General features: G+C 38.5%; 3 protein-coding genes and 1 long non-coding RNA gene across 4 annotated transcripts; 3 read left to right on the forward strand and 1 right to left on the reverse strand.

The window, feature by feature from the left end:
* The first annotated feature begins 352 nt into the window (after nucleotides 1–352).
* On the forward strand, nucleotides 353–24,428 carry LOC139936412 (uncharacterized). The gene is made up of 8 exons (XM_071931234.1): nucleotides 353–528; nucleotides 2,024–2,136; nucleotides 3,027–3,229; nucleotides 3,694–3,768; nucleotides 11,923–11,997; nucleotides 20,857–21,012; nucleotides 21,705–21,971; nucleotides 22,690–24,428. Exons 1-8 carry the CDS (start codon nucleotides 526–528, stop codon nucleotides 23,127–23,129), a joined length of 1,332 nt encoding a protein of 443 aa, XP_071787335.1. The 5' UTR covers nucleotides 353–525; the 3' UTR covers nucleotides 23,130–24,428.
* Nucleotides 13,662–15,519, forward strand: LOC139936600 (V(D)J recombination-activating protein 1-like). Its single transcript, XM_071931442.1, has 2 exons — nucleotides 13,662–15,066; nucleotides 15,170–15,519. Exons 1-2 carry the CDS (start codon nucleotides 14,053–14,055, stop codon nucleotides 15,332–15,334), a joined length of 1,179 nt encoding a protein of 392 aa, XP_071787543.1. The 5' UTR covers nucleotides 13,662–14,052; the 3' UTR covers nucleotides 15,335–15,519.
* On the reverse strand, nucleotides 15,555–17,868 carry LOC139936601 (uncharacterized). Its single transcript, XR_011785983.1, has 4 exons — nucleotides 17,732–17,868; nucleotides 17,137–17,236; nucleotides 15,999–16,096; nucleotides 15,555–15,705 (listed from the first exon to the last, which is right to left on the reverse strand). It is a non-coding gene; the product is annotated as an uncharacterized lncRNA (long non-coding RNA).
* Nucleotides 16,241–18,622, forward strand: LOC139936599 (uncharacterized). Its single transcript, XM_071931440.1, has 6 exons — nucleotides 16,241–16,306; nucleotides 16,408–16,616; nucleotides 16,706–17,047; nucleotides 17,168–17,314; nucleotides 17,414–17,624; nucleotides 17,739–18,622. Exons 2-6 carry the CDS (start codon nucleotides 16,449–16,451, stop codon nucleotides 18,047–18,049), a joined length of 1,179 nt encoding a protein of 392 aa, XP_071787541.1. The 5' UTR covers nucleotides 16,241–16,306; nucleotides 16,408–16,448; the 3' UTR covers nucleotides 18,050–18,622.
* Nucleotides 24,429–24,491: the final 63 nt, after the last annotated feature.

Here is a 24,491-nt window from a genome sequence, read left to right on the forward strand (position 1 = left end):
TAATAATATTGCATTTTGTAACTATAGAAAACTTCCACACAGAATAAGTAAAGTCTAACTCCATCTTGGCCATAGTGACTAGTAAGCCAAATGGGGCCATTTTCGGGGTTTGGTACTATTCACCCAAATTGCAACGACCAACAACCAAAGTGCAAACAATGGATAACTAACACAATGAGCTTAATAATGTTTTCACGGGAGTGCCACGAAGTTAGTGTGATAATGAAATCACCATCGCTTACGCTGATAATCCAATTTACGATGACCCCTCGAGGCCATCATTAATGACACAAAGTCTTCAATAATGGGAAATCAATAATCAACGACAGAGGGCGCCACACAACTACACTCCCGGAAATGAAAGCAAAATAACTGGGTTGTTTACTCTCCTCGATCGACTCTCGTTTCATCCGGATTTGTTTGACTGATTCTCAACATGTACTAAGTAAGAGAGTGTCACCACCTCGAAGGCGTTCCAGCCCATGCTGTGGAGGGTCCAGACATGCTGAGGTTGACAATAAGACCATGGTAAGACCCATTGAGCAAGGAGAACGACCAACTATTTTTTGGGGGGAATTACCCCTTTTTGACTGATTGAATGCCTAGTGCCTCGTGTAGTAGTAGTAGTACGGTATTATAAACCGCGCGGGAAAAGTTTCCGTATGGCGACACCACTTTTTCATTCGAGATGAAATAATATAGTAAAATTTACCTGATTGATATATCCCTTTTTGTAAAAATTAGTGAACAAGTGGTGGCGCCATACGGAAAGTTATCAAAGAGTATTATAACTATTATTAGAACAATTAGAGTATAGAAAAAGGTAAAGAAAACATTATGAAACTTCTCCCTTCTCTGTCCTTCCTCTATGATTATCCAAAACCCCAATGGTTGTTCTTTTCTGAGTGAGAGGGTACTGTTGAGACTTGAGTGTTTGGTGTGAGACACACGTCCAACGTGTCCAAGTTCATTGTCTCTTAAATAAAGTCAACAATAATTATCTTTCGGTGTACTGTAGTTAGTGTCAACTTATTGTTTTGTAGTAAATTAGACCATGAAAACACGTATTTTATGTATGATGTATACACAAGGTCGAAACAAACAGCACTTGGTTATATGTTAGTATTACCAGGCTAGTACTTTTATCTATCTTTATATCTATCAAGCTTTCTATCTCACTACTGTTAGCTATGTTGATGCCTTGTTTCCATATGGCGGCACTACATTTTCACTAATTTTTACAAAAAGGGATATCTCGTTAAAGCCATTGGACACTATTGGTAAACAGTATTGTCCAAGGCCCACACTTCGTGTATCACTACTTATTAATAAAAATAACAAACCTGTGAAAATTTAGGCTCAATCTGTCATCAAACCCACCATTTTTTCCGCACGTTTCGCCGTGTCATGACATGTGTTTAAAATAAATCCATAATTCTCGATATCAAGAATTAATATTGTTTTAATGTTTTCTCAAAAAGCAAAGCATTTCATGGAATAATATTTCAAGAGAAGTCTTTCACCATTACCTTCTGTAAACCCTGTAAACTATTTGTAAATCTGTGAACTTTAAAAAACAATTCTGTACCAAAAGTGTCCAATGGCTTTATGGTCAAAGTGGTGGCGCCATGCGGAAACTTTTCCGTATTGTGCTCTTTTGTGGATATACAGCAATTAACCTTCTACAGTGGTACTTCAACTTTGAAACCCATCTTGTGTTTCCCTTGCCCCTCCCCCAAGAAGGGGGGGGGTGTCTGGTACTACTTTACAGGCAGTTTGGCTAGCATGTTGCACATTTCCACCAATAAACTCTTCTCGTGTATCATTTCCAGTGTTTGGACTTATAATATAACATTAATATAAGGTTGGAATACCTCGCCATAGGAGAGGGCCAAACCAAATCCAAAACGTGGAGCAGTTTCCATAAAGTTTTGCAATTTGTTCCACAATGTTTAATTATTTGTACACATTTACACAAGGTTTAATAATAGACACGTTTATTCGTTTTATTTTATTTCAACAGGACATCTTGAAAGGACTGTTCCTGGTAATGGTGTTCAGAATGGGTAGTTCAGAGATACGCATGATGGACACCGATGAGAAGCAATGCAATTTCCAGTGTAACCTCTCACGTGGGTAAGTACATGTCGATTGTGTACTCAGGCCTGTATGCTTTGTTTTTGAAAGGGAAGGGCACCAGGGCGATTTCCCCTTAAAAAAAGGGCACCCTATGAGAAAATTGTAAACTTCTACTGTCGCATTTCAAGGGCACCAAGGCAATGACCAGGGGCATGGAGGCAATTGGCAACATTAATTCCTTAAAACATGTCAGCTCCTTGGGGAGTATACAGCATGTGCAACAAATATGCTCTCTACATGTACAAGCTAAATCAATCGCAAGAACCATCTCTGCCCTCACAGGTACCAATTTACCCTTGGGTGAAGAGAAGCAATAAAAGTAAAGTGTCTTGCTCAGGGACACAAGTGTCACGACCTGGACTCGAACCAACACTCTGCTGAACAGAAACACCCGAGCTTGAGTTCTATGCTCTTATCCGCTCGGCCAAGATTAAAGGTTCAGCGAGTGTTGTTTAATAAATGATAAAGGGTCTGGGTACTTTTTGTAGGACACAAAACACAAATAAATTTCGTCTCTAAAGGCTTCAATATTTTAGCATGTAAAATGGATTTCTGTGACTTTGTTTTGCTCATTTCTTTAAAACTACAGCACCTCGGCTAGTAATTTTTTGAGGTAAGCTTTCTACTATAATTTTTTTCAAACGGTGTAAGTTTAGTGTAAGTCTGGAAAAAAAATTACCGTATGGTGCCACCACTTTTTCATAATATAGTATCTGATTTACCTCAATGAGATATCCCTTTTTGTAAAAATTAGTGGAAAAGTGGTGGCGCCATACGGAAAGTTGTCCTAAACCTGTGGAAATTGTGTTTTGTGTCACAAAAAGTACCCAAATCCTATGGAGTTTTTTCTTTACAATAAGTTTTTTTCCCATTTACCTTCCCTATAGAGAGTTTTGTCTAGGTCGCCAGTGTGTACAATGTTCTTACTGCCCAGAGGATCCGTATGACTTGGATCAAAGAGGAATACTCTACGTCTACAGGTCGTGTTATAGAAATGGGTTCTGCCCCAAGATATGCAGTTCCACCATGGGACTGGGGAGCAATCCACGAGCAAATGAAACGCTGTGTCAAAAGCTCCGGAAGCCAAAAGGTAGGGTTTCAATGACTTTTGACTTTTCTTAACAAAGAGAAAGGACCAGTCAATGATCTCTTCACCAAACTCTTCCTAACTTAGGACGAGTTAAATTCCATATCCCAAGACAATGGGACACATTGAACCAATCCTAAGTTAGGACATGTTACTTTTCGAGGTTACTAACTCGAGATAGGATTAATCCTATTGGGTCAATTTCACAAATAGTTAGGATTAGTCTTGTCTCAAGTTAGGACAAGTTACTTGTTAGACTGGAAAGTTAGACTGGAAAATTGTAACAGGACTTTGTATATTTTTGTTGGATATTTACGAGACAAAGCTGAAAAAAGCTTTGGCAATTGAATTTCTATATTGATTGCCGTTCAAACAAAGCCTCAGAACCTTAACCAACAAAGTGTTTTCATCGAGTGAGTATTGTACTGGTATGCATAATTTTACGTTTTGTTTATCATTGACTCCAGTAACCAAACCCCTAACAACACAACCTCAACCTGTTTCAACCACTGAGTACGAGGCTACATCTAGCAGTCCTAAAGGTAAGTGTGACCCACATGATAACATAACAATTCACATTTATAAGAGTGCCATTCCATCAAGATCATAGCGCACTAGAGAAAGAAATTAACATGGAAAAAAGGCGAGTCTTTAGGACTTGCAGAAATGCAGACAGAGTAACAGATTCCCTAACATTAGGGAATATGTCATTTGACGGAAGGGAGATTGTTTCAACTCATTGGCCCAGCTACACTGAAAGCTTTTTGACCTACAACTGTTTGCTCGGGAAACATCCAAGCGAGTGATGTCAAGTGTGGACCGAAGAAATCGTTGAGGAGTGTTATGATACTACCATTCGTGAACCCCAACCAATATGTGGTGGTGGTTTTTTTTGGCTCGACAGTGTTGTAGTCGAGACCCAATAGTCAAATCTGAGACCAAGACTGAGACACAAAACCAGCTAAACCTTCCCTTTAAAGGATTTGGGTACTTTTTCAAAATGTCCATAGATTTACATTAAACTTACAGGGTTTGAAGATAATGATAGTGGAAAGCTTCCCTTCAAATTTTACTTACTGAGGTGCTGTAGTTTTTGAGAAATGAGTAAGACAATGTCATGAAAATCTGTTAGTAAATGATTAAAATAATTTTCGTCTCATGAGACGAAAATTATTTTCATGACATTGTTTTACTCATTTCCCCAAAACTACAGCACCTCAGCACGTAGTATTTTCAGGGAAGCTTTCTACTATCATTATGTTCAAACTGTGTAAGTTTAGTGTAAATCTGTGGACATTGCGTTTTTTGTCCTACTAAAGTTACATAGACCCTTTAAAGAGAGTGGAAACTATTGGTAATTGTCAAAGACCAGTCTTTTCATCTCAACATACGCATACAAACAAAAACCTGTGCAAATTTAAGTTCAATTGGTCATCAAAGTTGTGAGATAATAAGGAAAGAAAAAACACCCTTGTCACACGAAGTTGTGCGCTTTTAGATTGTTGATTTTGAGAGGGCAAATTCTAAATCAGATTCGAGGAAAATTACCTCTTTCTCGAAAACTGTTTCACTTCAGAGGGAGCCGTTTCTCACAATGTTTTATACCATCAGCCTCTCCCCGTTACTTGTTACCAAGTATGGTTTTATGCTAACAATTATTTTGAGTAATTACCAATAGTGTCCACTGCCTTTAACTCATTGGCCCAGCTACACTGAAGCTTTTTGACCTATAACTGTTTGCTCGGGGAACATCCAAGCGAGTGATGTCAAGTGTGGACCGAAGAAATCGTGGAGGAGTGTTATGATACTCATGAGCCCCAACCAATATGTGGTGTGTTTTTTGGTGGTTTTTTTTTTTTTTTTTTTTTTTGGGGGGGGGGTGCTTGACAGTGTTGTAGTCGAGACCCAATAGTCGAATCTGAGACCAAGACTGAGACACAAAACAGCTAAACCTTTCCTTTTAAAGGCAGTGGAAACTATTGGTAATTACTTGAAATATTTATTAGCATAAAACTTTACTTGGTAATGAGTAATTGGGAGAGGTTGGTAGTATAAAACATTGTGAGAAACGGCTCCCTCTAAGTGGAGTAGTTATTGAGAAAGAAGTAGTTTTCCACGAATTTGATTTCTAGACCTCAGATTTAGAATTTGAGGTCTCGAAATCAAGCATCTGAACGCACACAACTTCGTGTGACAGTGGTGTTTTTTCTTTCATTATTATCTCGCAACTTCGACGACCGATTGAACTCAAATTTCCACAGGTTTGTTATTATATGCATATGTTAAGGTACACCAACTGTGAAGGCTAGTCTTTGACAATGACCAATAGTGACCATTGCCTTTAAAGGGGAATTATAGTGTACAAAGATTAAAACAAAACAAAACCTCTGGGTCTGGCAAAAGGAGTGAGAATATGCCAAACTGACACTTAAAAAACTAAGCAAGTGCGACCACTTTAAGATGCTGTCAAACATCGAGAAACGGCTCCCTCTGAAGTAACGTAGCGTAATGTAAAATGTAAATTCTCACACTCATAATATCAAAGACTTCAGGCCAAAGCCTATTAAGGAATCAAAGAACACACATTGTATAATGTTTTTTCTTTATCAAATCGGGCTTTTTCTATTTATGCTCCCATTTTTGGGAATAACTTACCCATTCATTTGAGGATTATCACCAACTTTGATATTTTTAAAACCCATCTCAAAACATTTCTTTTTAAAAGACATTACCTTTGACAATTTTACATTAAGTGTTATATTATTGTTGATTGTCTCGTATTGGTGTTTGTCATTGTATGTTTTTGTCGTTCTTATTGTACAATGTAATTTTGCTGTATTTTGCTTACTCTTTTTATAATATGTAACATACTGTACAGCGTTTTGAGATTTTTTTATATAAGACGCTATATTAAAAACAAATTATTATAATTATTATTTTATAAAAGGGAATTAATAAAGAGAAATTGCTGGATCCAAACTTGATCCGTATAAAGTTGTGTGTGTGTGCTTACGGGAGCAGCGCTCTTGTGGGGGTATTTTAGACAATTGAACACTAGACCCACACATGACACTTCTTTGTTCAACATGGACCCCACAAGAGAATTGAAATAGTAAAACAACAATAGCAGAACCCCGCGAACACGATCGCTATGTGGGTGGGTGGTTGCACGTAAGGTTTTAAAACAGCTGGAATATACGTACATTAAACACCACAATCTTTTGATCGCCATGTTTTTACCAAACGGTTCGGAGATATCAACACAGTTGCATTACATATGGCGTTATTTTCTCTCTAATAACTTGCTCGCGCGATACCACCCATAGTTACCAGTTTCTGATGCAACAGTTTAATGAGGAAGACGCCACACACTGCGTCATTTCCTGTTCGTTTCTGAAGCTAGAATGAAGCCGTGTTTTGGGGGTGTGGTTTTTTTTTTGCCAGCGGGAATACACAGGTATAGCTGACTTCAGTTTGCACTGCGTTATCGAAACAACACACGGTGTTTTTGTCAGAGTCAGAATCAAGCTGTAAAAAGTTTGCATGTACTCAATTTTGTCTCTATCTTTTGTGTGATTATCATGGGGTATCACGCTGTAGTATTTGGCTCCTTGTCCCTAGTCGTGTTGCTGGTTCTGCCGGGCACGAATGCCGTGAGTTACGGAGCCTGTCCTGAAGAATGGCAGCAATGGAAAGGGTCTTGCTACAAGAGCTTATTAAACCTAATGCGTACATGGAAAGATGCCGTTGAAATCTGCAACGAACTTGATGCACATCTTGCCACGCCTAACTCAAAAGAAGAATATGATTTTATGTGGGATTTTACTAACTCGGGTTTGGCACTCTCTACCGGTGTTTGGATTGGTTGTACGGACGAAGACGGAGATGGGGTTTGGGATTGTATCGGAGACACCTCAGACATTCGTTACCGCTCTGACTGGTGGAACAGTCCTTCCCCAGATAGTCTATGTTCTGTCTTCAGTACAAACTTTCCTAACTGGGGGTCATTTCCATGTGTCAACACTGAAAAGCATGTCATGTGCGAACGTCCAGTTCCCGTAATAACCGACTCCGTAAGTTGCTCTGTTGTCGCTATCGATCGTTGTTTGTCTGACCACACCTTTAAGACCCTCACCGTACGGGGGAAGTTGCAGTGCTGTCTGGCTTGTCACAAAGACCAACGATGCAAGTCTTTCAACTTGAGAGGAAATCAGTGTGAACTGAGTGAAGATACCCACAGAGCCAGGCTCCTTGTATCCGATGGAGACTGTGTGCACTACGAACTGTAGGTACAGTCTTTAAACCACAACTTTGAAAATCTTGTGTAACTTTTTAAGTGCGTTCAATAGGAACAGGAATTAGGGTATTTACTACAAACTGTATTAAACATACAAAACAAGAATGCATATTGTTCAGTCGTGAACCGTTACCTATTTCCGCTGAATCTGATAACCCGTTTCTACTGCTATACCCTAGCAAAGGTTTCCATCGACGGCGAACGATACACAGGTTTCCAGTTCACTGAAAGAATGAGTGTACCTATATTTCAACACGAACTTTAACCTGTTTCTACTGCGAACTACAATAATATTGTTTCCATCGACGGCGAATGATATACTGGTTTCCAGTTCACTAAAAGAATTACAACATGGGTGTCCTCTACGAACTGTATATGGTCATGTACAGTGATGATGATATAAACTACGAACTATAACCATTTTTTTCATACGGCCAGAAGAACTGTAACTCGTTTCCACTACAAACTCGAACTGTATTCCAACGGACTGTAACATGTTTCCGCGTATGAAGTATAAAATTGTTTCCAGACCGGCAAGTTATAACTAGTTACCACTACGAATGTTAAAGTATTGTACTCTTTGGTATTCTCAAAATGGTTGTTAGCATACTAAATTGCTCCCTCTGAAGTAACGTAGTTTTTGAGGAAGAGGTAATTTCTCTTAAAGACCATGGCTGAAATGCAACCGAAAGCACGAAAAGTAATGCAACAGGGGTGAATTTTCTTTCAGTACTATCTCGCAAATTTGATGACCAATTGAGCCAAAATTTGCACACATTTGTTATTTTATGCATATGTTGAGATACACCAAGTGAGAATACTTGTCCAGTGCCTTTAACCCATTTCCAGTACGGACAATTACATGTTTTCAGTGCGAACGAAACCGCGCATGTTTCCACCTTAACAGCTACCTGAGCGGAATGTTTTCAACAGAAATGGTATTTTTACTTGTTTATAATGCACTTGTTCACCATTTTAATGTGATTTTGATATGTGTACACTTCTGAACTTTTCGTAATTATCGATTAAAAAATCAGGCCCCTACCTAAAGGTTTTTTGAAAAACTAAAAATACTTCTGCCGTTGAGAGCGGGCGTCAAAGGACAATGCCGCTGACGTCATTTGTGGGAGTTTGCTTTGTTATACATCCGCGCTGCAACAAAGCGGCTTTATCTACTTATGACGTTTTGAGAGTGATTACGTATAACGGGGCTTTTCGCAAATCTCGCAGAAAAGCTCTGGATAAGGGCATACTAAATGATTGGTTTTTTTTACACAATTGAAACCTATTTATAATCATATGACTCGATTTCCTTATTCATCGAAAACATTTTAAGTATTCATCGAAAACATTTTAAGTGGAATTCAGCAAAGTTTACGACTTGACATTTTCGTTCAAGCAGCTCTTTAATACAAGGCGAGTCAAAAGTAAGTTGAACGGGATTGGTGATGTTTTTCCAAAACAAACAAACAAATGCGACTCAAAAGTTCAGTAAAGCATATATTGAACAAGCACTCTCTCGCACTCTCTCGCCTATTAGAAAAAGAAAAAAAACATAATTATAAGCATAAAACCTTACTCGGTATACGAGTAGTGGGGAGAGGTTGATGGTATAAAACATTTCGGTAAACGGCCCCCTCTGAAGTTACGTAGTTTTCGAGAAAGAAGAAATTTTCCAAGAATTAGAATTAGATGTTTGAGGTCTCGAAATCAAGCATCTGAAAGCACACAACTTCGTGTGACAAGGGTGTTTTTTCTTTCATAAAGTTATCTCGCAATTTCGACAACCAATTGAGCTCAAGTTTTCATAGGTTTGTTATTTTATGCATATGTTGAGATACAAGTGAGAAGTCTGGTCTTTGACAAGTACCAATAGTGTCCAGTGTCTTTAAAGGGTATATGTACTTTTTCATAACAAAAAACACAATGTCCACAGATTTACATTAAACTTACACAGTTTGAAGATTATGATAGTAGAAAGCTTCCCTTGAAATTTTACTTACTGAGGTGCTGTAGTTTTTGAGAAATGAGTAAAAGTAATAATTTTCGTCTCAGTTTTAGCATGTAAAAACGTATTAACCAGTTATGCTATGGTTTTGGTTTAATATCATAACTGGTTAAGGGGATTTTATATGCTAAAATAGTTCTGGTCTCATGAGACCAAAATTATTTTGTGACTTGTTTTACTCATTTCTCAAAAACTACAAAACCTTAGTTAGTAACATTTGAAGGGAAGCTTTCCACTATCATTATCTTCAAACCCTGTAAGTTTAATGTAAATCTGTGGACATTTTGAAAAAGTACCCGTATCTTACAAAAGTGTTTTTTTTTTTGCCAGCAAAATAGTTGCTGACAGTGTTAGCACTTTATGTTATCCACCATATACATAAACTGACAAACCTGTAGAAGTTTGAGATCGATCGGCCGTCTCACCGTCTGGGTCACAAGAAAATAGTTTTAAAAAATCGATTACACATTTTGCATGACCTCGGTTTTAAAAACAAAAAATTAAACGCTCACTATAAGCGATAAACTCCTAACGGGATTTTGTTGTTGTTATTTCTCATCATATGACATTTTAGATAGAAGTATTTAAAGGGATGTTTTCTACTATAATTATCATCATTGATCATGTACGTTTTATTTAAATCTGTGATCTAAGACGAGTTTTTCTTCTTTACAAATTCTGTAAAATTCCTTTAAACAAATACAAATTTTGACAAAACAGTTAATGTTTGTACAAAATATCTTTGTAGCTATACAATTACTAAAATATGGCAAAAAAAAAATAAAATATGCGTAATAGCTTAAACTAAAAGCATTTTGACCTCCTTTTTCTTAAAATAATATTGTGTGAACAGTAAATTCTGGATCGACCGTAAGCTACATTATTTGGTAACTGATGACAACACAGTGATAACAAGTGGGCCTAACACAACAAACACAATTTATGAGAGGTTGAGTAGGTATAAACATTCAAACCGGGGACCTATAACAAAAAAGGAAATTGAGTCCACGGTTCGATAAAAGGTACACAGTTGGTAATTGTGGACAAAACCAATAGGAGCTGTTGCGAACAAGTTTAAACAAAAGAGGGACAATAGGAGTTTCACGGTTGTAGGGGTATACAAGCTTGGGTGATTTGGGGCCTATTTTGGGTCTTCCTTACTTTGCATGGGGATTTCCGGAATTAAGAAATAGCCTCACGGGTCGTTGTTACAGTAAACAATATTAAGCATCTTTCAAAAGGCATCTTTTAATTAACGATTTTTAAAAATATCTTTTGGCTTTTAACGAACCGCCAAAACGCACAAATTTTGACCAGACAAGGAAGGGGTTGGAATTATATGCTTTGCAGGGTTTAACAATATAACTCAGCGGTTCAGTTGTTTTAAATAATAAAGGTGTGTGTTTTCGACAGGGATCCCTTCTTGCTATGTCATTTGCCTCAGTGAACAAAAGGACAGTTGGTTCGCTTGAGTGGTTATTGAAGTAATAATGTGCATCCAACACTGACTAAGGGGCCGATTTCAATACACTTGACCAGGGCTGGAGTAGTCTTATCTCAAGTTTGGGTCCTAACTTCTACAACTAGCCTTAAAGGAACACGTTGCCTTGGATCGGTCGAGTTGGTCTTTGAAAAGCGTTTGTAACCGTTTTTTATAAAATGCATATGGGTAGAAAGATGTTGTAAAAGTAGAATACAATGATCCACACAAACATGCCTCGAAATTGCGTGGTTTTCCGTTTACCTCGTCGACTAACACGTCGGCCATTTATGGGGGTCAAAATTTTGACTCCCATAAATGGCCGACCATGTTAGTTCGCACAGTAGAAGGAAAACCACGCAATTTCGAGGCGAACTTGTGTGGATCATTGTATTCTACTTTTACAACATCTTTCTACCCATATGCATTTTATAAAAAACGGTTACAAACGCTTTTGTTTTGACCAACTCGTCCGATCCAAGGCAACGTGTTCCTTTAAGTTTTTAACATTTCCTAAAGAGTCATTTTGACTAGTCCCAAGTCAGGGTGCAACTGCATAAACGGAACACAAAGCCAACAGAATCGAATATAAATACAGAGACAAACAAAATAGCAAATGTACAACACCAATTGGTGATCCCTGGCTATATGACAGCTACTGGTTGTACATAAATGGCCTCTGACTGTTGGGAAGCCCGGGACAGAGACACTGACAACATGAGGATTAGTAATGAGGATACCACCAGCAGAACCATTGATTAGCTCAATTGGTCTAGATAGCGCCATAGGTCGGAGGTTCAAGTCCCCTCCAGGAAATTTTCCTTTTTTTCCTAACAAAAATTTGTTAAATAAAAATGCATATAGTCCAATAAATGATATTTATTTTCATTTCTCTTAATGTGCTTTTGCAGATACTATTTTAATGACTTCGGGAAGAACCCATAGCAGCACATCTCAAGTGGTAACTACATTGACACCCAATGGAGGTAAGGACAAACTGATGTGAATTAAAAACTAAAACAACTGTACCCCCCCCCCCTGTAAAAGAAAAGTCATTATGTTGGATTGTGGTCATCACAGCCTAAATATAAGGGGAAGAACACACAAACTAGGATACCATTTATAGATGTTAAATTTGCATTGAGGATAAAGATTATACCATTCTAGGATGAAGAATATACCATTTTAATATAAAGAATATACCATTCTAGGATAAAGAACAAACCATTTTAAGATAAAGAATAATAGACCATTCTAGGATAAAGAATATACAATTCTATGATAAAGAATATACCATTATATGATAAAGAATATACCATTATAGGATAAAGAATATACCATTCTAGGTTAAAGAATATACCATTCCAGGATAAATATACCATTCTAGGATAAATATACCATTCTAGGACAAAGAATATACCAATCTAGGTTAAAGAATATACCAATCTAGGTTAAAGAATATACCATTCTAGGATAAATATACCATTCTAGGATAAAGAATATACCAATCTAGAATAAAGAATATACCATTCTAAGATAAAGAATATACCACTCTACAGGATACCATTACTTTGTTTGGTTCTAGTCTGAGGTGACTTGAAGATTTGTAATCATTTGTTCGTGCAATATGTTAAAGGAAAGCTAGGAAAGTCTGGTTGGTATGACGCTGCTTTAGAATAGCAAAAATCGTGGGTTTGAATCCCACCAGAGTAACATGCCTGTGATTTGTTTTCACAGAGCTTGGGTAAACGCTGAGTAACGTCCGTCGATGTCGGTTTTTTCCCATAACCGATATATCGAAAATTTAATATCGAGTATACTCGATATATCGAGTATTTCCCGCGCGCAAGATGGAATCCTAAAAACAGCACTTGGTATACTCATGGAGGTAGAAATATATATACCGTAGACTGACAGTTTACACGGCCGTCCCAATTCCATTGACGCAGTGTCAATAAAGTGCACCAAAATATTTGTTAGAGATTCGTTACTCCAATAATGTGTATTAATGTGAACGACAAAGATGGCGTCGTATTGTCCGTAACTAGGGAATCAAAACATTGAATTAAACATGTGTTTTATAATAAAAGACAAATCCCCTTACGAATTTAAGTTGTGAGTTGTTAAATATGTTTTAAAAGGTCATACATTTCATGTATTAGAAACACTATTTCAGTGAGAAATATATTAAAAAACGATGTTTCTTAACACGATCGTGTGGAAAATTAAAACATTCGTGGCGAAAACCGACGGACAAAAGTTCGCGTAAAATAAAAGAAAATAACTTTTTATTTGTAAACCGACCTACAATTTGGATTATTTACTCAAATGTCTACATAAATCTTGATTTTTAAACTAAGGGCAGCTCAATTTATCGAGTTGTGGCCGTCAGATTCAGCAAGGTTTTAGCTGTTCGGTGTTTTCCCACGCGGCTTCACACAACTAACCCACGCGTCGTCAACATACCCCCAGGTATGTCCAGTTTCCGGACACCACTTTTTGGGAATTCAAAGTCCTTTAATTGTGCATAACGTGGGTTTTGATCTTATTAGAGTTAAACTGACTGGACATTTAGTTAATACTAGAGAAATAAGTTCATACTATAGTTTACAGAGACGTTAAGCAATACTTCAAGGAGAAAATAGGGACAAAAGTTTACGTCTGTTCACGTGGTTTGCGCAAAGTAAAAAATTTGCGCAAATAATGAATGTGTGCGCACCGACCTGTTTTGCGCAGTAGGTTTCTGCGTTCTAACGTAGTGCGCAAATACAAAATGTGTGCATTTGATTAATTTGCGTAGATAGCCACATTAGCAATGGCGCCAAGTTCAATTGTGTTAAAACTTTAAAATTTAAGAAAACAATCTCTAACGTAAGCGGCGCACCATCGTTAGGTATTCTCATCATCATTAGCATTGAATACAATTCAGTCGAGACACTGTAAGGAATAAAAGTTACATTTGGCACAGTTTTGGTTCAGCAAATTTTATTTTGTTTTATTTTAATTACTTCTTACAATACAATGGAACTTTTCAAGAAATTATGGAGCACCACCAGGCAGTTTTGGCAAAATTGTGCCGTATATGTGCAAGAAGGCTAGAAACTGCAAAACAAAAACAAGCTGGTAAGAGTAATACAAAACCCGTTGACTGTTCGAAGTACAGAAAAGAAGCGTATGCTGTTTTTAATTTAAGTACATGGGAAGATAACCCGGAGGTTCACCCTGGATCAGTCTGCTATAAATGTTCACGATCTCTACGCTATGCATCACAGGGCGACAGATTAGATAGTAGTCCTGACCATGAAAATGCATTACGTTTACCAAGACTAAAGTGGACAAAGCATCCTAGGACTGGTGAATGTGATATCTGTGAGCAGTTTTCTAGGCAAACTGTTGGGGGTCATCAACCGAACAGAGAGCGACCCGGTCAATCTGTAATTGTTAATTCCAACAAGTGTACTTTACCAACACATGATCTGTTTGGAATAGAAAAGGACAACTGCACTTCTGTAAGCCCTTTGCTTGAAATTTGTGGCAAATCTTCCGAGGAGCAAAACATTTTCATATGCCCCATTTGTCAATGCATATTGAGCAGTCCAGCCATCCAAACACTCTGTGAGCATAATTTTTGTGCCATTTGCCTATCCTCCTGGTTTAAGTACAACAACAGCCCTGAGGTACCATGTCCAGTGTGTAGGCAGCCAGTACACTTCACAAATGTATCACCATGCCCAAGAGTTCTACGCTTTCAATTGAGCACATTGACAACAGCTTGCTCAAAATGTGGCTCTTTAGGGAAATTAGAGAAAATGCTATCGCATGAATGCCCCTCAAAAAAAGCCGACTGCCATTGCAAGTTGTGTTATGCACCCAGTGAACCTCCACCCTCATCTGAGGAGTCAGAAATCATAAAGGCAGCCAAACTTCTGGAAAAAGTTGCTTCACAGCATGTAAGAGGGACTCCAATTCCACCCCAAATTGAAGCTGCAGCAGACAGGTGGACATGGCACAAGCTGAAGGTTCATGGAACTGCAAAGCTGAAAACCCCTGGTAGGGTAAGTACATTCAAAAAGTATGTTCATACTGTGTTCAAGTTTGATTTTAAATGTCAGTAACTAAAAGTAAATCATTAATAAATCATTGTTATCCTTTTTCCAGTCCGCTTGTGTTCAACTTAAACGTAAAAGTGCAGAGACCACTACCAACAATCACGTGTCCACAAATCAGCCATCTGACAACAAAAGCTTTACACCTGATCGTGCTTTAGCAATGATGAGAGATTGCCAGCTTGCCTGGGAGCAGATCCGCAAAATGCGAAGGTAGATGACATATCCTTTTCAATAATTGAATTTTTTTCCTAATTGTATGCATCAAATAAAGCAATTCAGAAATTACCATTGCTTGTAAATAGTTCAACAGTTCTAAAAAGATAATCTTTCAAGATTTGTACTGATGCCTTTGCAGATATCTTGGTACACTTGGAGTGACAGTGACATCAGAGCGACAGATGCGGAAACGACAGAGCAGTCTCTTGAAAGACAACTTACACGGTTGTCTTCAGCCCATGCTCCTTCCATCCAACAAGGCTACTGGGGTAAATGGAAAAGTCACTGTAGATGTCCCCTTTGTGTTTGTGAAGGATCTCCCTGCGATGATCCTTGATTATCTTGAACGACATCAATCGTAAGTGCATTCTAATAAAATAAAACAAAAACATCATCAAGTTTTAACCAATCGCATGAAAATTTAAAATCTTTGTGGTTATAACAAAATTAATTTGTTTGTGTCTGCTTGTGTAGGAAAGGATCCCTGACTTGGCATAACGGCGTTATTCCCGAGAACGAGATATGGATTAAGGTAGGTGGGGATAAAGGAGGAACCTCCTTTAAACTCGCCTTCCAAATCGCCAACACCCACCGCCCCAATTCTCTTCAAAACACTGTGGTATTCGCTTGTTTTGAAGCTCCAGATTCGACTGCTAACTTACAGTGTCTCATTCCGATCCTTGAGCAGCTGTCATCACTTCAACGTCAGACTTGGAGGTAATGTAAACCATAACAGTAGTACGCATCTCAAATTCACCATCTAAAATTACGGGGGGGGGATTTGAAAAGGTATATTAAAAATAAAACTGAATTGGGTTTTCAATGTTTTCTTAATGATTAATATATTTGGATAACTAACACACAAATCTGTCTTTTCAACATGTTGAATTTAGAGAGAAGATAATCCGCACATTCGTCTTTGGAGACTACGAACTTCTCACCAAGATTTATGGCATCTGCAGCTGCAATGGTAAATAAACCTTTCAATTTTGTTTTCTTACATTCCTTCTGTAATACTACGATGCAAATTACAATCTGCTTGCTTATTTTAATATATTGTTTGTTTGACAGCCCGTTATTGCTGCTTATATTGTCACACCTCAAAGGCTGACATGCAGGCTCCATTGGAAGAACAAGATCAAAGTGTTCAGTACAGAAGCCTTGCATCACTTGCAGAAAGTTACAAAGCATACCAGGAAGATGGCTGTCGCAAGGTTCGGGCAAAAGACGTATCAAACAGTGTCATAGCAAAGGCAATGATTCCTGTTGAGATTGATCAAGTAAGTTATTGATACATGTGGGTTTACATTTGGTGTAACTTTTTGTGTTTCAACATTAATTACAAATGTTTTTGTAATTTCTTGTACAGGTGGTGATTCCTAGTCTCCACATATCCCTCGGCATCTACAAAAAGTTGTTTGATATGTTCGAAAGCAGCTGTCACAACATTGACCTTAAATTGTATAAGTGGTCTGTGGAGTTTGCTGATGAGGACGACGACAACAGTGCAACCAACTTTGAACAGCAGATCTCCAATGAGTTTGAAAGGCAACAGAAGATCGACAGTGTCATGACCCAAAAACAAAAAGAGCTAGAACAACTTGAAGAGGAGCTACCATTGCAATTTTTTCAAGACCAAAAAAATGCGGGGAAAGCATTCGAAGGAATTGCTAACAAGGCCTTTAAGATCCGATGTGAACTAGAGGAAATGGTAATTCAAACATTTTTCCTTTAAGACTATTTGAAATTTAATTTCAGCTGCAGGTTTTTTTTTCAACATCAAATTACCCAACTACTTACCTATATTGTACGTCATATTGTTGTTTGACAGGAACACACGCAGAATGTTGCAGATCTGCCATTTGGCACCGGACCCATCGCCAGTGGTCTTGATGACACCCTAAAGAGACACAGAGTAGAAAGACAGGCGTATCATGGGAAGGCCTTTGTGGGCAACCACGTACAGAAGTGTTGCAGGGTACATTCACATTCAATTTAGTTGTATTTTATTGTTCCAAATATGCCTATTTATAAACAAACTTACACATTTTGAGTGTTTTTATTCATTTTAATTTAGATAGAAGTCATCAAAGACCTTACAGCCACGCCAAAGAATGTGATGAAAGATATGATATGTGACACCATCCCAGTTGTCAGATACACCGACCTAATACGCGAGGCTTCATCAATTGGTGAAACCTTCATGGAAATATTCATGAAGTTCGCCGATGTACACTTTGCCATTAATCATGCCAAAGCTGTGTCAACAGAAGACTTAAATCAAATTGGTATGTAATAAAATCATGTGGGGAAATTACTTTTAATTTTTATTATTTTCTTAATTTTATAGATCCTCTGATGCCACAGCTTTATTTAATATGTCTTACGTAATTACATTTCAGACGCCTGTATCACTGACTTCATGTCTTCATACCGAAGGATGTTTCCAGGTCATTCAATTACCCCCAAGATGCACCTCCTGGAACGCCATGCAGTGGAGCAGCTTCGGAGATTTGGTGTAGGGTTTGGACTAATGAACGAGCAGGGTGGCGAGCTCGTCCACACTGAGTTCAATAGAACAGGTCGTGTTGTTCATGGTATGAAAGATAATCTGCAGCGTCTTCTCACCATCATGAGGCGTCATCATGTTAGCACCACACCAGAAATCCAGGCTCAGGTGATCACTGCTGTAAAAAGACCAAAGGAGGAATAAATGTTTCTGATAACAATATTGATTTAATCTACGTATACATGCAAATAGAAAATTTTGAATGTAACCAGTCACAAAATGTGTTTTTTGAAATATTGACTTTAACATGTTTATAGAAGGGGGGTAACATGATTAACATAAATAGCGTAAGAAATTAAGTCGGATAAACAAAACAAAAGTGTATCTGACGACAATACGTAGATCTACTGTTCTTGCAAATGTAGCTTTACAGTCTTTCCAACTTTGAATCTCCAACTCAAAGTTTGTCAACAAAAGTTAGCATAGTTAAATTAGGCCTGACTGATAAGTGACTGTATATATTGAGTGCTTGTTATAATTATTTGTAAAATTTACCAGGAGTAGAGTGCCAAAAATAACTAGAGACAGTAATTGGGGTGCTGTGTTATAACTCCCTTCAGTTCAGGATAAAACAAAACAAAAATAGGAATACAGCACCCTGGTTTCTGGATTGAAATACATGTACATAAAATAAACTTGTTCCGTTCTAAACTTCTATTTCTAAGTGCTTAATTCTTAATGTTCTGCTCTTCGTCAAAGTGTTGATTGTTAATTTGTTATTGCAATGTATATGTACACCCAAGTTGACTAGTTTACTTCCTATTTCGAATCACAGAGCAGCCATGCTTTCATTATGATTAGGCCACACACGACCATGTACACTTTACACGTGTGTACATGACCGACCGTCTCCATATAGTTCCACGCGTGGCCTATACACAAAACACGTTTATGAAAAACGTAATGTATGTACATGTGTTGTACGTGTGTACACGTCCGTATAACGAACGAAAAACTGAAAAACATTGTCAAACTTTGTCTTAAAATTAGGATAAAAACCGAGCTGCCCTTACCTTTTTAGACCCACGATCTTCTGCAAAATACACACTCCTTCTGTGAATGGCTCACGTTTCTAAAATGTTAAGTTATATTTTGGTCTGATTTGCCGTTTTTTTGTGACATTGTGGCGAGTACGTTCGAAACGTTTGGAGAAAACAGCATGTCTAAACTTGGCCCAAGATTAAAAAATAGTTGACCTTTGACCCAAGTAAATAAAGAAAACAAACCACTGCGTCATAGATACGCCCACTTAAAAAAATTGTTTGAATAATTAACCTAAACTAATCAGGGGTGCCGCTTGTTTATCTTGTATGCAAATTAGGCCGTTACTTCCGTGATGGGCACATTGCGCCACGCAAAAGAGGCGGGGTTTAAATGACAAAAGTCATCCGCAAGAGGGCGCTATCTTATTTTATGTATGATACGGCCGTGTTTAATAGGGTTACATTTCAACCTGTTTTTGTCTGATCCCCCGAACTTGTTTGTAGTTCAAACAATTTCAAATTGCGTAGTCCCGCCCCGATTATTTCTGGTTTTACAACAAAGTATGATCGCCGCTACCGCTGGCTTGGCCATTTGGTGAACGCTCACCACAATTCTCGATTCGTGATTGGCCATGATTGGCCGTCTCAAAATGACACAGAGCCTTTGTGAGTTGCGTGACTCGCCGACATTAAGGTGTCAGTTGCCGATGCATTGACGTAGAAGTGTCAATCAAGTTGTCCGACAGGCGCCCGGACTACCTTTACGGTTGAAAATGGTTGAGATAATCATCGAAAAAAAATCACTAGAAAGTCCCGCAAAACACAGACCTACCACTCCGCATGCAGTCACATAGTCTCCAATAAAGGCTCGTAGTCTTTTTACTTTGCATTCTATAACAAAGGCAAGAAACATTGAATGCTAGAACGCCCTCTACTGTCGAAATAACGCAGTGCATCACGCGTTACCGCCTTGACCAAAGACTGCACGTGTCTGTGCATGCTTGGGCAAACGGGTTTTCCCCCCGAATTGCAATAACCATACACGCTGGTGTGCACACTTAAACCGTACAAAAGCATAGTCTTCGCTGGTACGCACGCAATAGCCGCCGACAGCGTGGTCTGTGCTGCGAAGCATAAAGTTCCTCGGAAATGTTAGCTTGTTTACCGAAAACAACACAACGTGTAGGCTTTATTTGACTACGAAACCTTGGATTGTTAGAAAGATTATTTTACTATATAACGTAAGATTGTTTTCTTCCTTGTTTTCTTTTGTCTTGTTGATTCGGGGAAGTTTTTGCGGGGTGAAGACGCATTGATTTTGATCACATGCGCAATGGGAAGTTGCATCTTAAACAGCCGATGGGGCAGCAGCGGCGGTTTCTTTTGAGGTTTTACCGAGCGCTCGCCGCGGGGTCGTGAACTTCTGCGGCGGGCCGGCGGCTGATGGCGAAAACACAAAGAACAAGCAGACATACTTGGTTGTAAAACGTATTTTATTTAATAGGGCAACTCAAAATGATGAAACTACATAACGACGACGGCTTTTCTAATACTCAAACACAGATTTCTTTTAAATAATCGGACACTCTTTTGGTATTTTCGATATCATTTAGGAACATCGAAATTTTCAAAACATCGAAATTATTTTCGATATATCGAAAATCCGATATTACGATATGATTATAAAAGTGATATCGGCGATTTCGATGTCAAAAAAATATCGAGTTTTTGAGTATTTTCGATATATCGACGGACGTTAACGCTGAGTATACAGTGCTAACACACATCGGTGTAGGGGTAAAACCAAAATTAATATTCTTTATCACCGATGTCAATTTACACCTCTGAAAGAATAGCTTTACAAATAATGAAGGCCCTGTCTTTTAACAGTTTTAGTATAAACCTTTTCAATTTTATTTCACAGAACCTTCAAATTTTAATTGCTTATTTTGTCTGTTTCTCTTGAAGGATTTTCAGATGTTTACGTCAAGGTTTTAGTTGTAGGTAGTATTAGTCTGGCGCTGGTATCATTTTATCTTTCATACAAACTGTGCAGAAAGGTAAAATGCTGGAAAAAGCTTTGGATCAACTCTACAGAGGAGACTAAAATATCCGTCAGGAAATGTAAGTATTCCCTAAAAGTGCTCTATCGCAAGAGGGCCTCTCCAGGCCTGGGGGGGGGGGGGGGGGGGGGGGGGTTACATCATGGAGTAAACTTTGGAAGCAAATTGATGGTTCCATTTGAGATTTGGACAATGTAATAGAGATAAGAAAAAGCACCACAGGGACTCGAATTCACACTCTGCTGATCAGAACATCTGCAGAATTTCAGTCTGGTGTGTTAGACAACTAGGATATTACACGCCACTATAGGGTTAAATCACCCACAAATACCATGTAACTTTACTTGCTACTCATCACCAAGGAGTAAATAACAATAAAAATAACAATATCGCAGTCTTGTATATATATAGCGCACGTATCTACCAACAAGGTACTCAAGGCGCTTAGTATATATAATGTATACAGCAAAATGGGTACTTAAATTTGGCGTTCATTTGTTTGCCAATTACTGAGTTGATGTGCTTCTAATGTGGGTTGATTTTGTGTATGAAGTGCACTGCTGGTGTCCTAACAGATATCTTTTACTTAGTTACAAAGTTTTGGGAAATAATTGTTCGAAAAAATTTCATTTGCAATGCATGCACTGCCTTTCCGGTACTTTGATTGACCTAATGTTTGTTTGAATTTGCCATTTTCATTAGTTAAAGCACTAATGTTTGTTTGATTTTGTTTGTGTTTGCCATTTCCAATAGATAAACAATTGCAGATTCAGTTAGATCGTCAAAGTAAAACAGCCACCGTGAAAGGTTTACAGAGTCTCAACTGCAATGCTCTGCAACTTTGTTCATGTTTTTCAAACCCTCGTTATCCTCTCCAAAATTGGATAAACACAGATGGATTGGATGAGTATCAACTAAAAGGTGTTCTGATCCCACACCAGATGTATACAGTGAAGGCTGGTAGAGTTACTACAAGAGGGGAGTTTGAGTGCATCGCAGAGGGTTTAATCAACACTGAAGGTAAGACACAAAGACAGACCACCAATGTATAGGGATGTGTGATTTTTAAAAACGAACTCTGTGTTGTTTTTGCCCTATAAAAAGGAAATACCGTTTTTCTATCCCCCCCCCCCCCGTTTGACAAACTTCAGTTGAATCAAGATAAGTAATATAGCATAGTGTCCTTTTCAACTGTTGGTGTTGCCCGCTTGTATTATGTACTGCATTTTCATAATAATAATATTAATAATATCGAAGTCTTATAATAGCGAACGTATCTACCGACGAGGTACCCAAGGCGCCGAGTATATACAAACTTTAAGAAAGATAGGTTATTGAAGTGATGAATTCTTAGACCCAATTATGTAGCACCTTATTAGGGTTTTCGATAAGTGCACTGGGTTCTATTACATGCGTTACACAACACAAGGGACCAACGGCTTTACGTCCCATCCGACGGACGAAGCAATGGTTTAATGTCTCGTCCTTTAGGACACAAGTGTCATGGCTGGGATTCAAGCCACTGTCTGCTGATTAGAAACACCAGAGTTTGAATTCGGTGCTCTTAACCACTCGGCCAAGACATTCCCACTCCGGACATTTCTGCCATATGCGGCCAGAGTATAGTTACAAACAGTTAGAAACATTGCAGTACAGTCAACAGCACTGCACAACATCCCTTTTTGTTCACGTTCCCTCTTAAAGAAACTTTATATGTGAATACTTCTGTTCTTTTTAGAATTTGTCAATGTCACCCTAAATGATGCATGTTCAACCACACTTGAAGACATATTTGGGAATTTGCCTCTAAGAAGATCCCTCAAACCGGAGCTGAAATCTTCACCTGAGCGAGACATAACCGAGATCATCGGTACTGCATTAGGGTTGACAGGAAAAGAGTGTAAGGACTTTAAGGGTCACCGATCCCTCGGACTTCTTTATGACGAGACACTTACAGCAAATGACGTTGTGGATGATAGTATACATCCTATGATGGAGGGCCTTGCCCAGTCCAACGAGGCCAAAGACTTTGTCATTAAGATTGTCAATTCGCAGACAGACAGGGGCATGTACTGCATGAAGTGCCTGGAAGTCCAGCATAGCATGTGTAATGTGGATGATGCTCGCGAAGTCGTCAGTGAAAATTTAGCTTTAATGGTGGGTTCTAGTGCTGTGTAAATGTAGATGCATTCACCACATACTGCTACACGTTTTGAGAATAAAGGCCGGTTTATAGTCGGTCGCGCGATGGTCGCGCGATGGAAATCTTGACGCGCGATCATAAAAAGACACAGTTTTCAGGCCTCAGTCTTAGGATTGCGCGCAAGATTTCCATCGGGCGACCATCGCGCGACCGACTATAAACCGGCCTTGACCCCGGGGGTTTCCCCAGGGTATGCCCTTTTGCCGGGGCAGACCGGGGGAAAGCGATCAAAGTATGAAAAGGCTGACCGTTATTCTCAGGGGGCAACCCTGGGGAATAGAGTAGTGTGAAAGGGGCTATGTTATCATTATGTGATCATACAGGGTTGAATGTGTACTGTGTAGATGCATTCAACTACGAGAAACTCAGAAACTTTTTTTTAATTGACTTTTATCCAGGCAAACCCAGTTTATTACCATGGCAATGACCTTTTGTCTAAATCCATTTTCTGCCACAGAGCAGAGAAAATCATTCCATCAAGTGCCTTGAATTGATACGCAATGTTGTGTGCGAATTAATAGTCGTTTTGCTGTAGGGCCCAGTATCGAAGAGCTGGCTAAGCCAAACATGTTGTTTAACAACTTGCTGCCAAGAACAAAAAACTGAGCAGAATACCAGTCACACATTGTGGTGTGGTATTTTGGGCTGGCAACCTTAACTGGTAACAATAAATCTGTATGGCTTTATAAGATTGCCAGAGATCATACGCATGACAATAAAGTGTGTGATTGGTTTTGATTTGTAAATATAATTATGAATGGTGGTGGGATTAATATGTTTTTTTCTGGAAACTTTGCCATCATGTGCCTTTTAGTGTAGGTTTAAAACCACTAAAACACTTTTTTAAATGTGAAAATTAAAATTGTCGCGTCTTTCAGTGAATGAACGAAGTTCAATGTGTTAAATTGTATAGTTAATGTTATTAGTTACTATAAGTTGGTGGAACTTAATAGCCAACGACATGAGTAGTGATTAGGGAATTGACACGCTTTGTATGGACATCTATAGCCGTAGCTGTACTAGTAGCCGTCAATTCGGACACGGCTTTAGGCCCGGTCACACAGGCCCCGATAACGAGACGAAAACGAGAACGAAAAAAAAAAAAACCCGACGCCCTCGATTGGTTGAATAAGCGTGGGCGTATTCTGTGTGGAGAAATTCAACCCATCGAGGCTGTGCGGTTTTTATCGATCTCGTTTTCGTTCTCGTTATCGGGGCCTGTGTGAACGGGCCTTAGTATAATCAAAGAAACACAAGGATTAAAACGAAGGAAATGACCATTTCGGTTGATATTCACGAAGTATGCTTTGTTAAGTTATAGTTTAAAAAAACATCGT

This window comes from Asterias amurensis, chromosome 4 (genome assembly GCF_032118995.1).
Source record: "Asterias amurensis chromosome 4, ASM3211899v1".
Classification (NCBI taxonomy): Eukaryota; Metazoa; Echinodermata; class Asteroidea; order Forcipulatida; family Asteriidae; genus Asterias; species Asterias amurensis.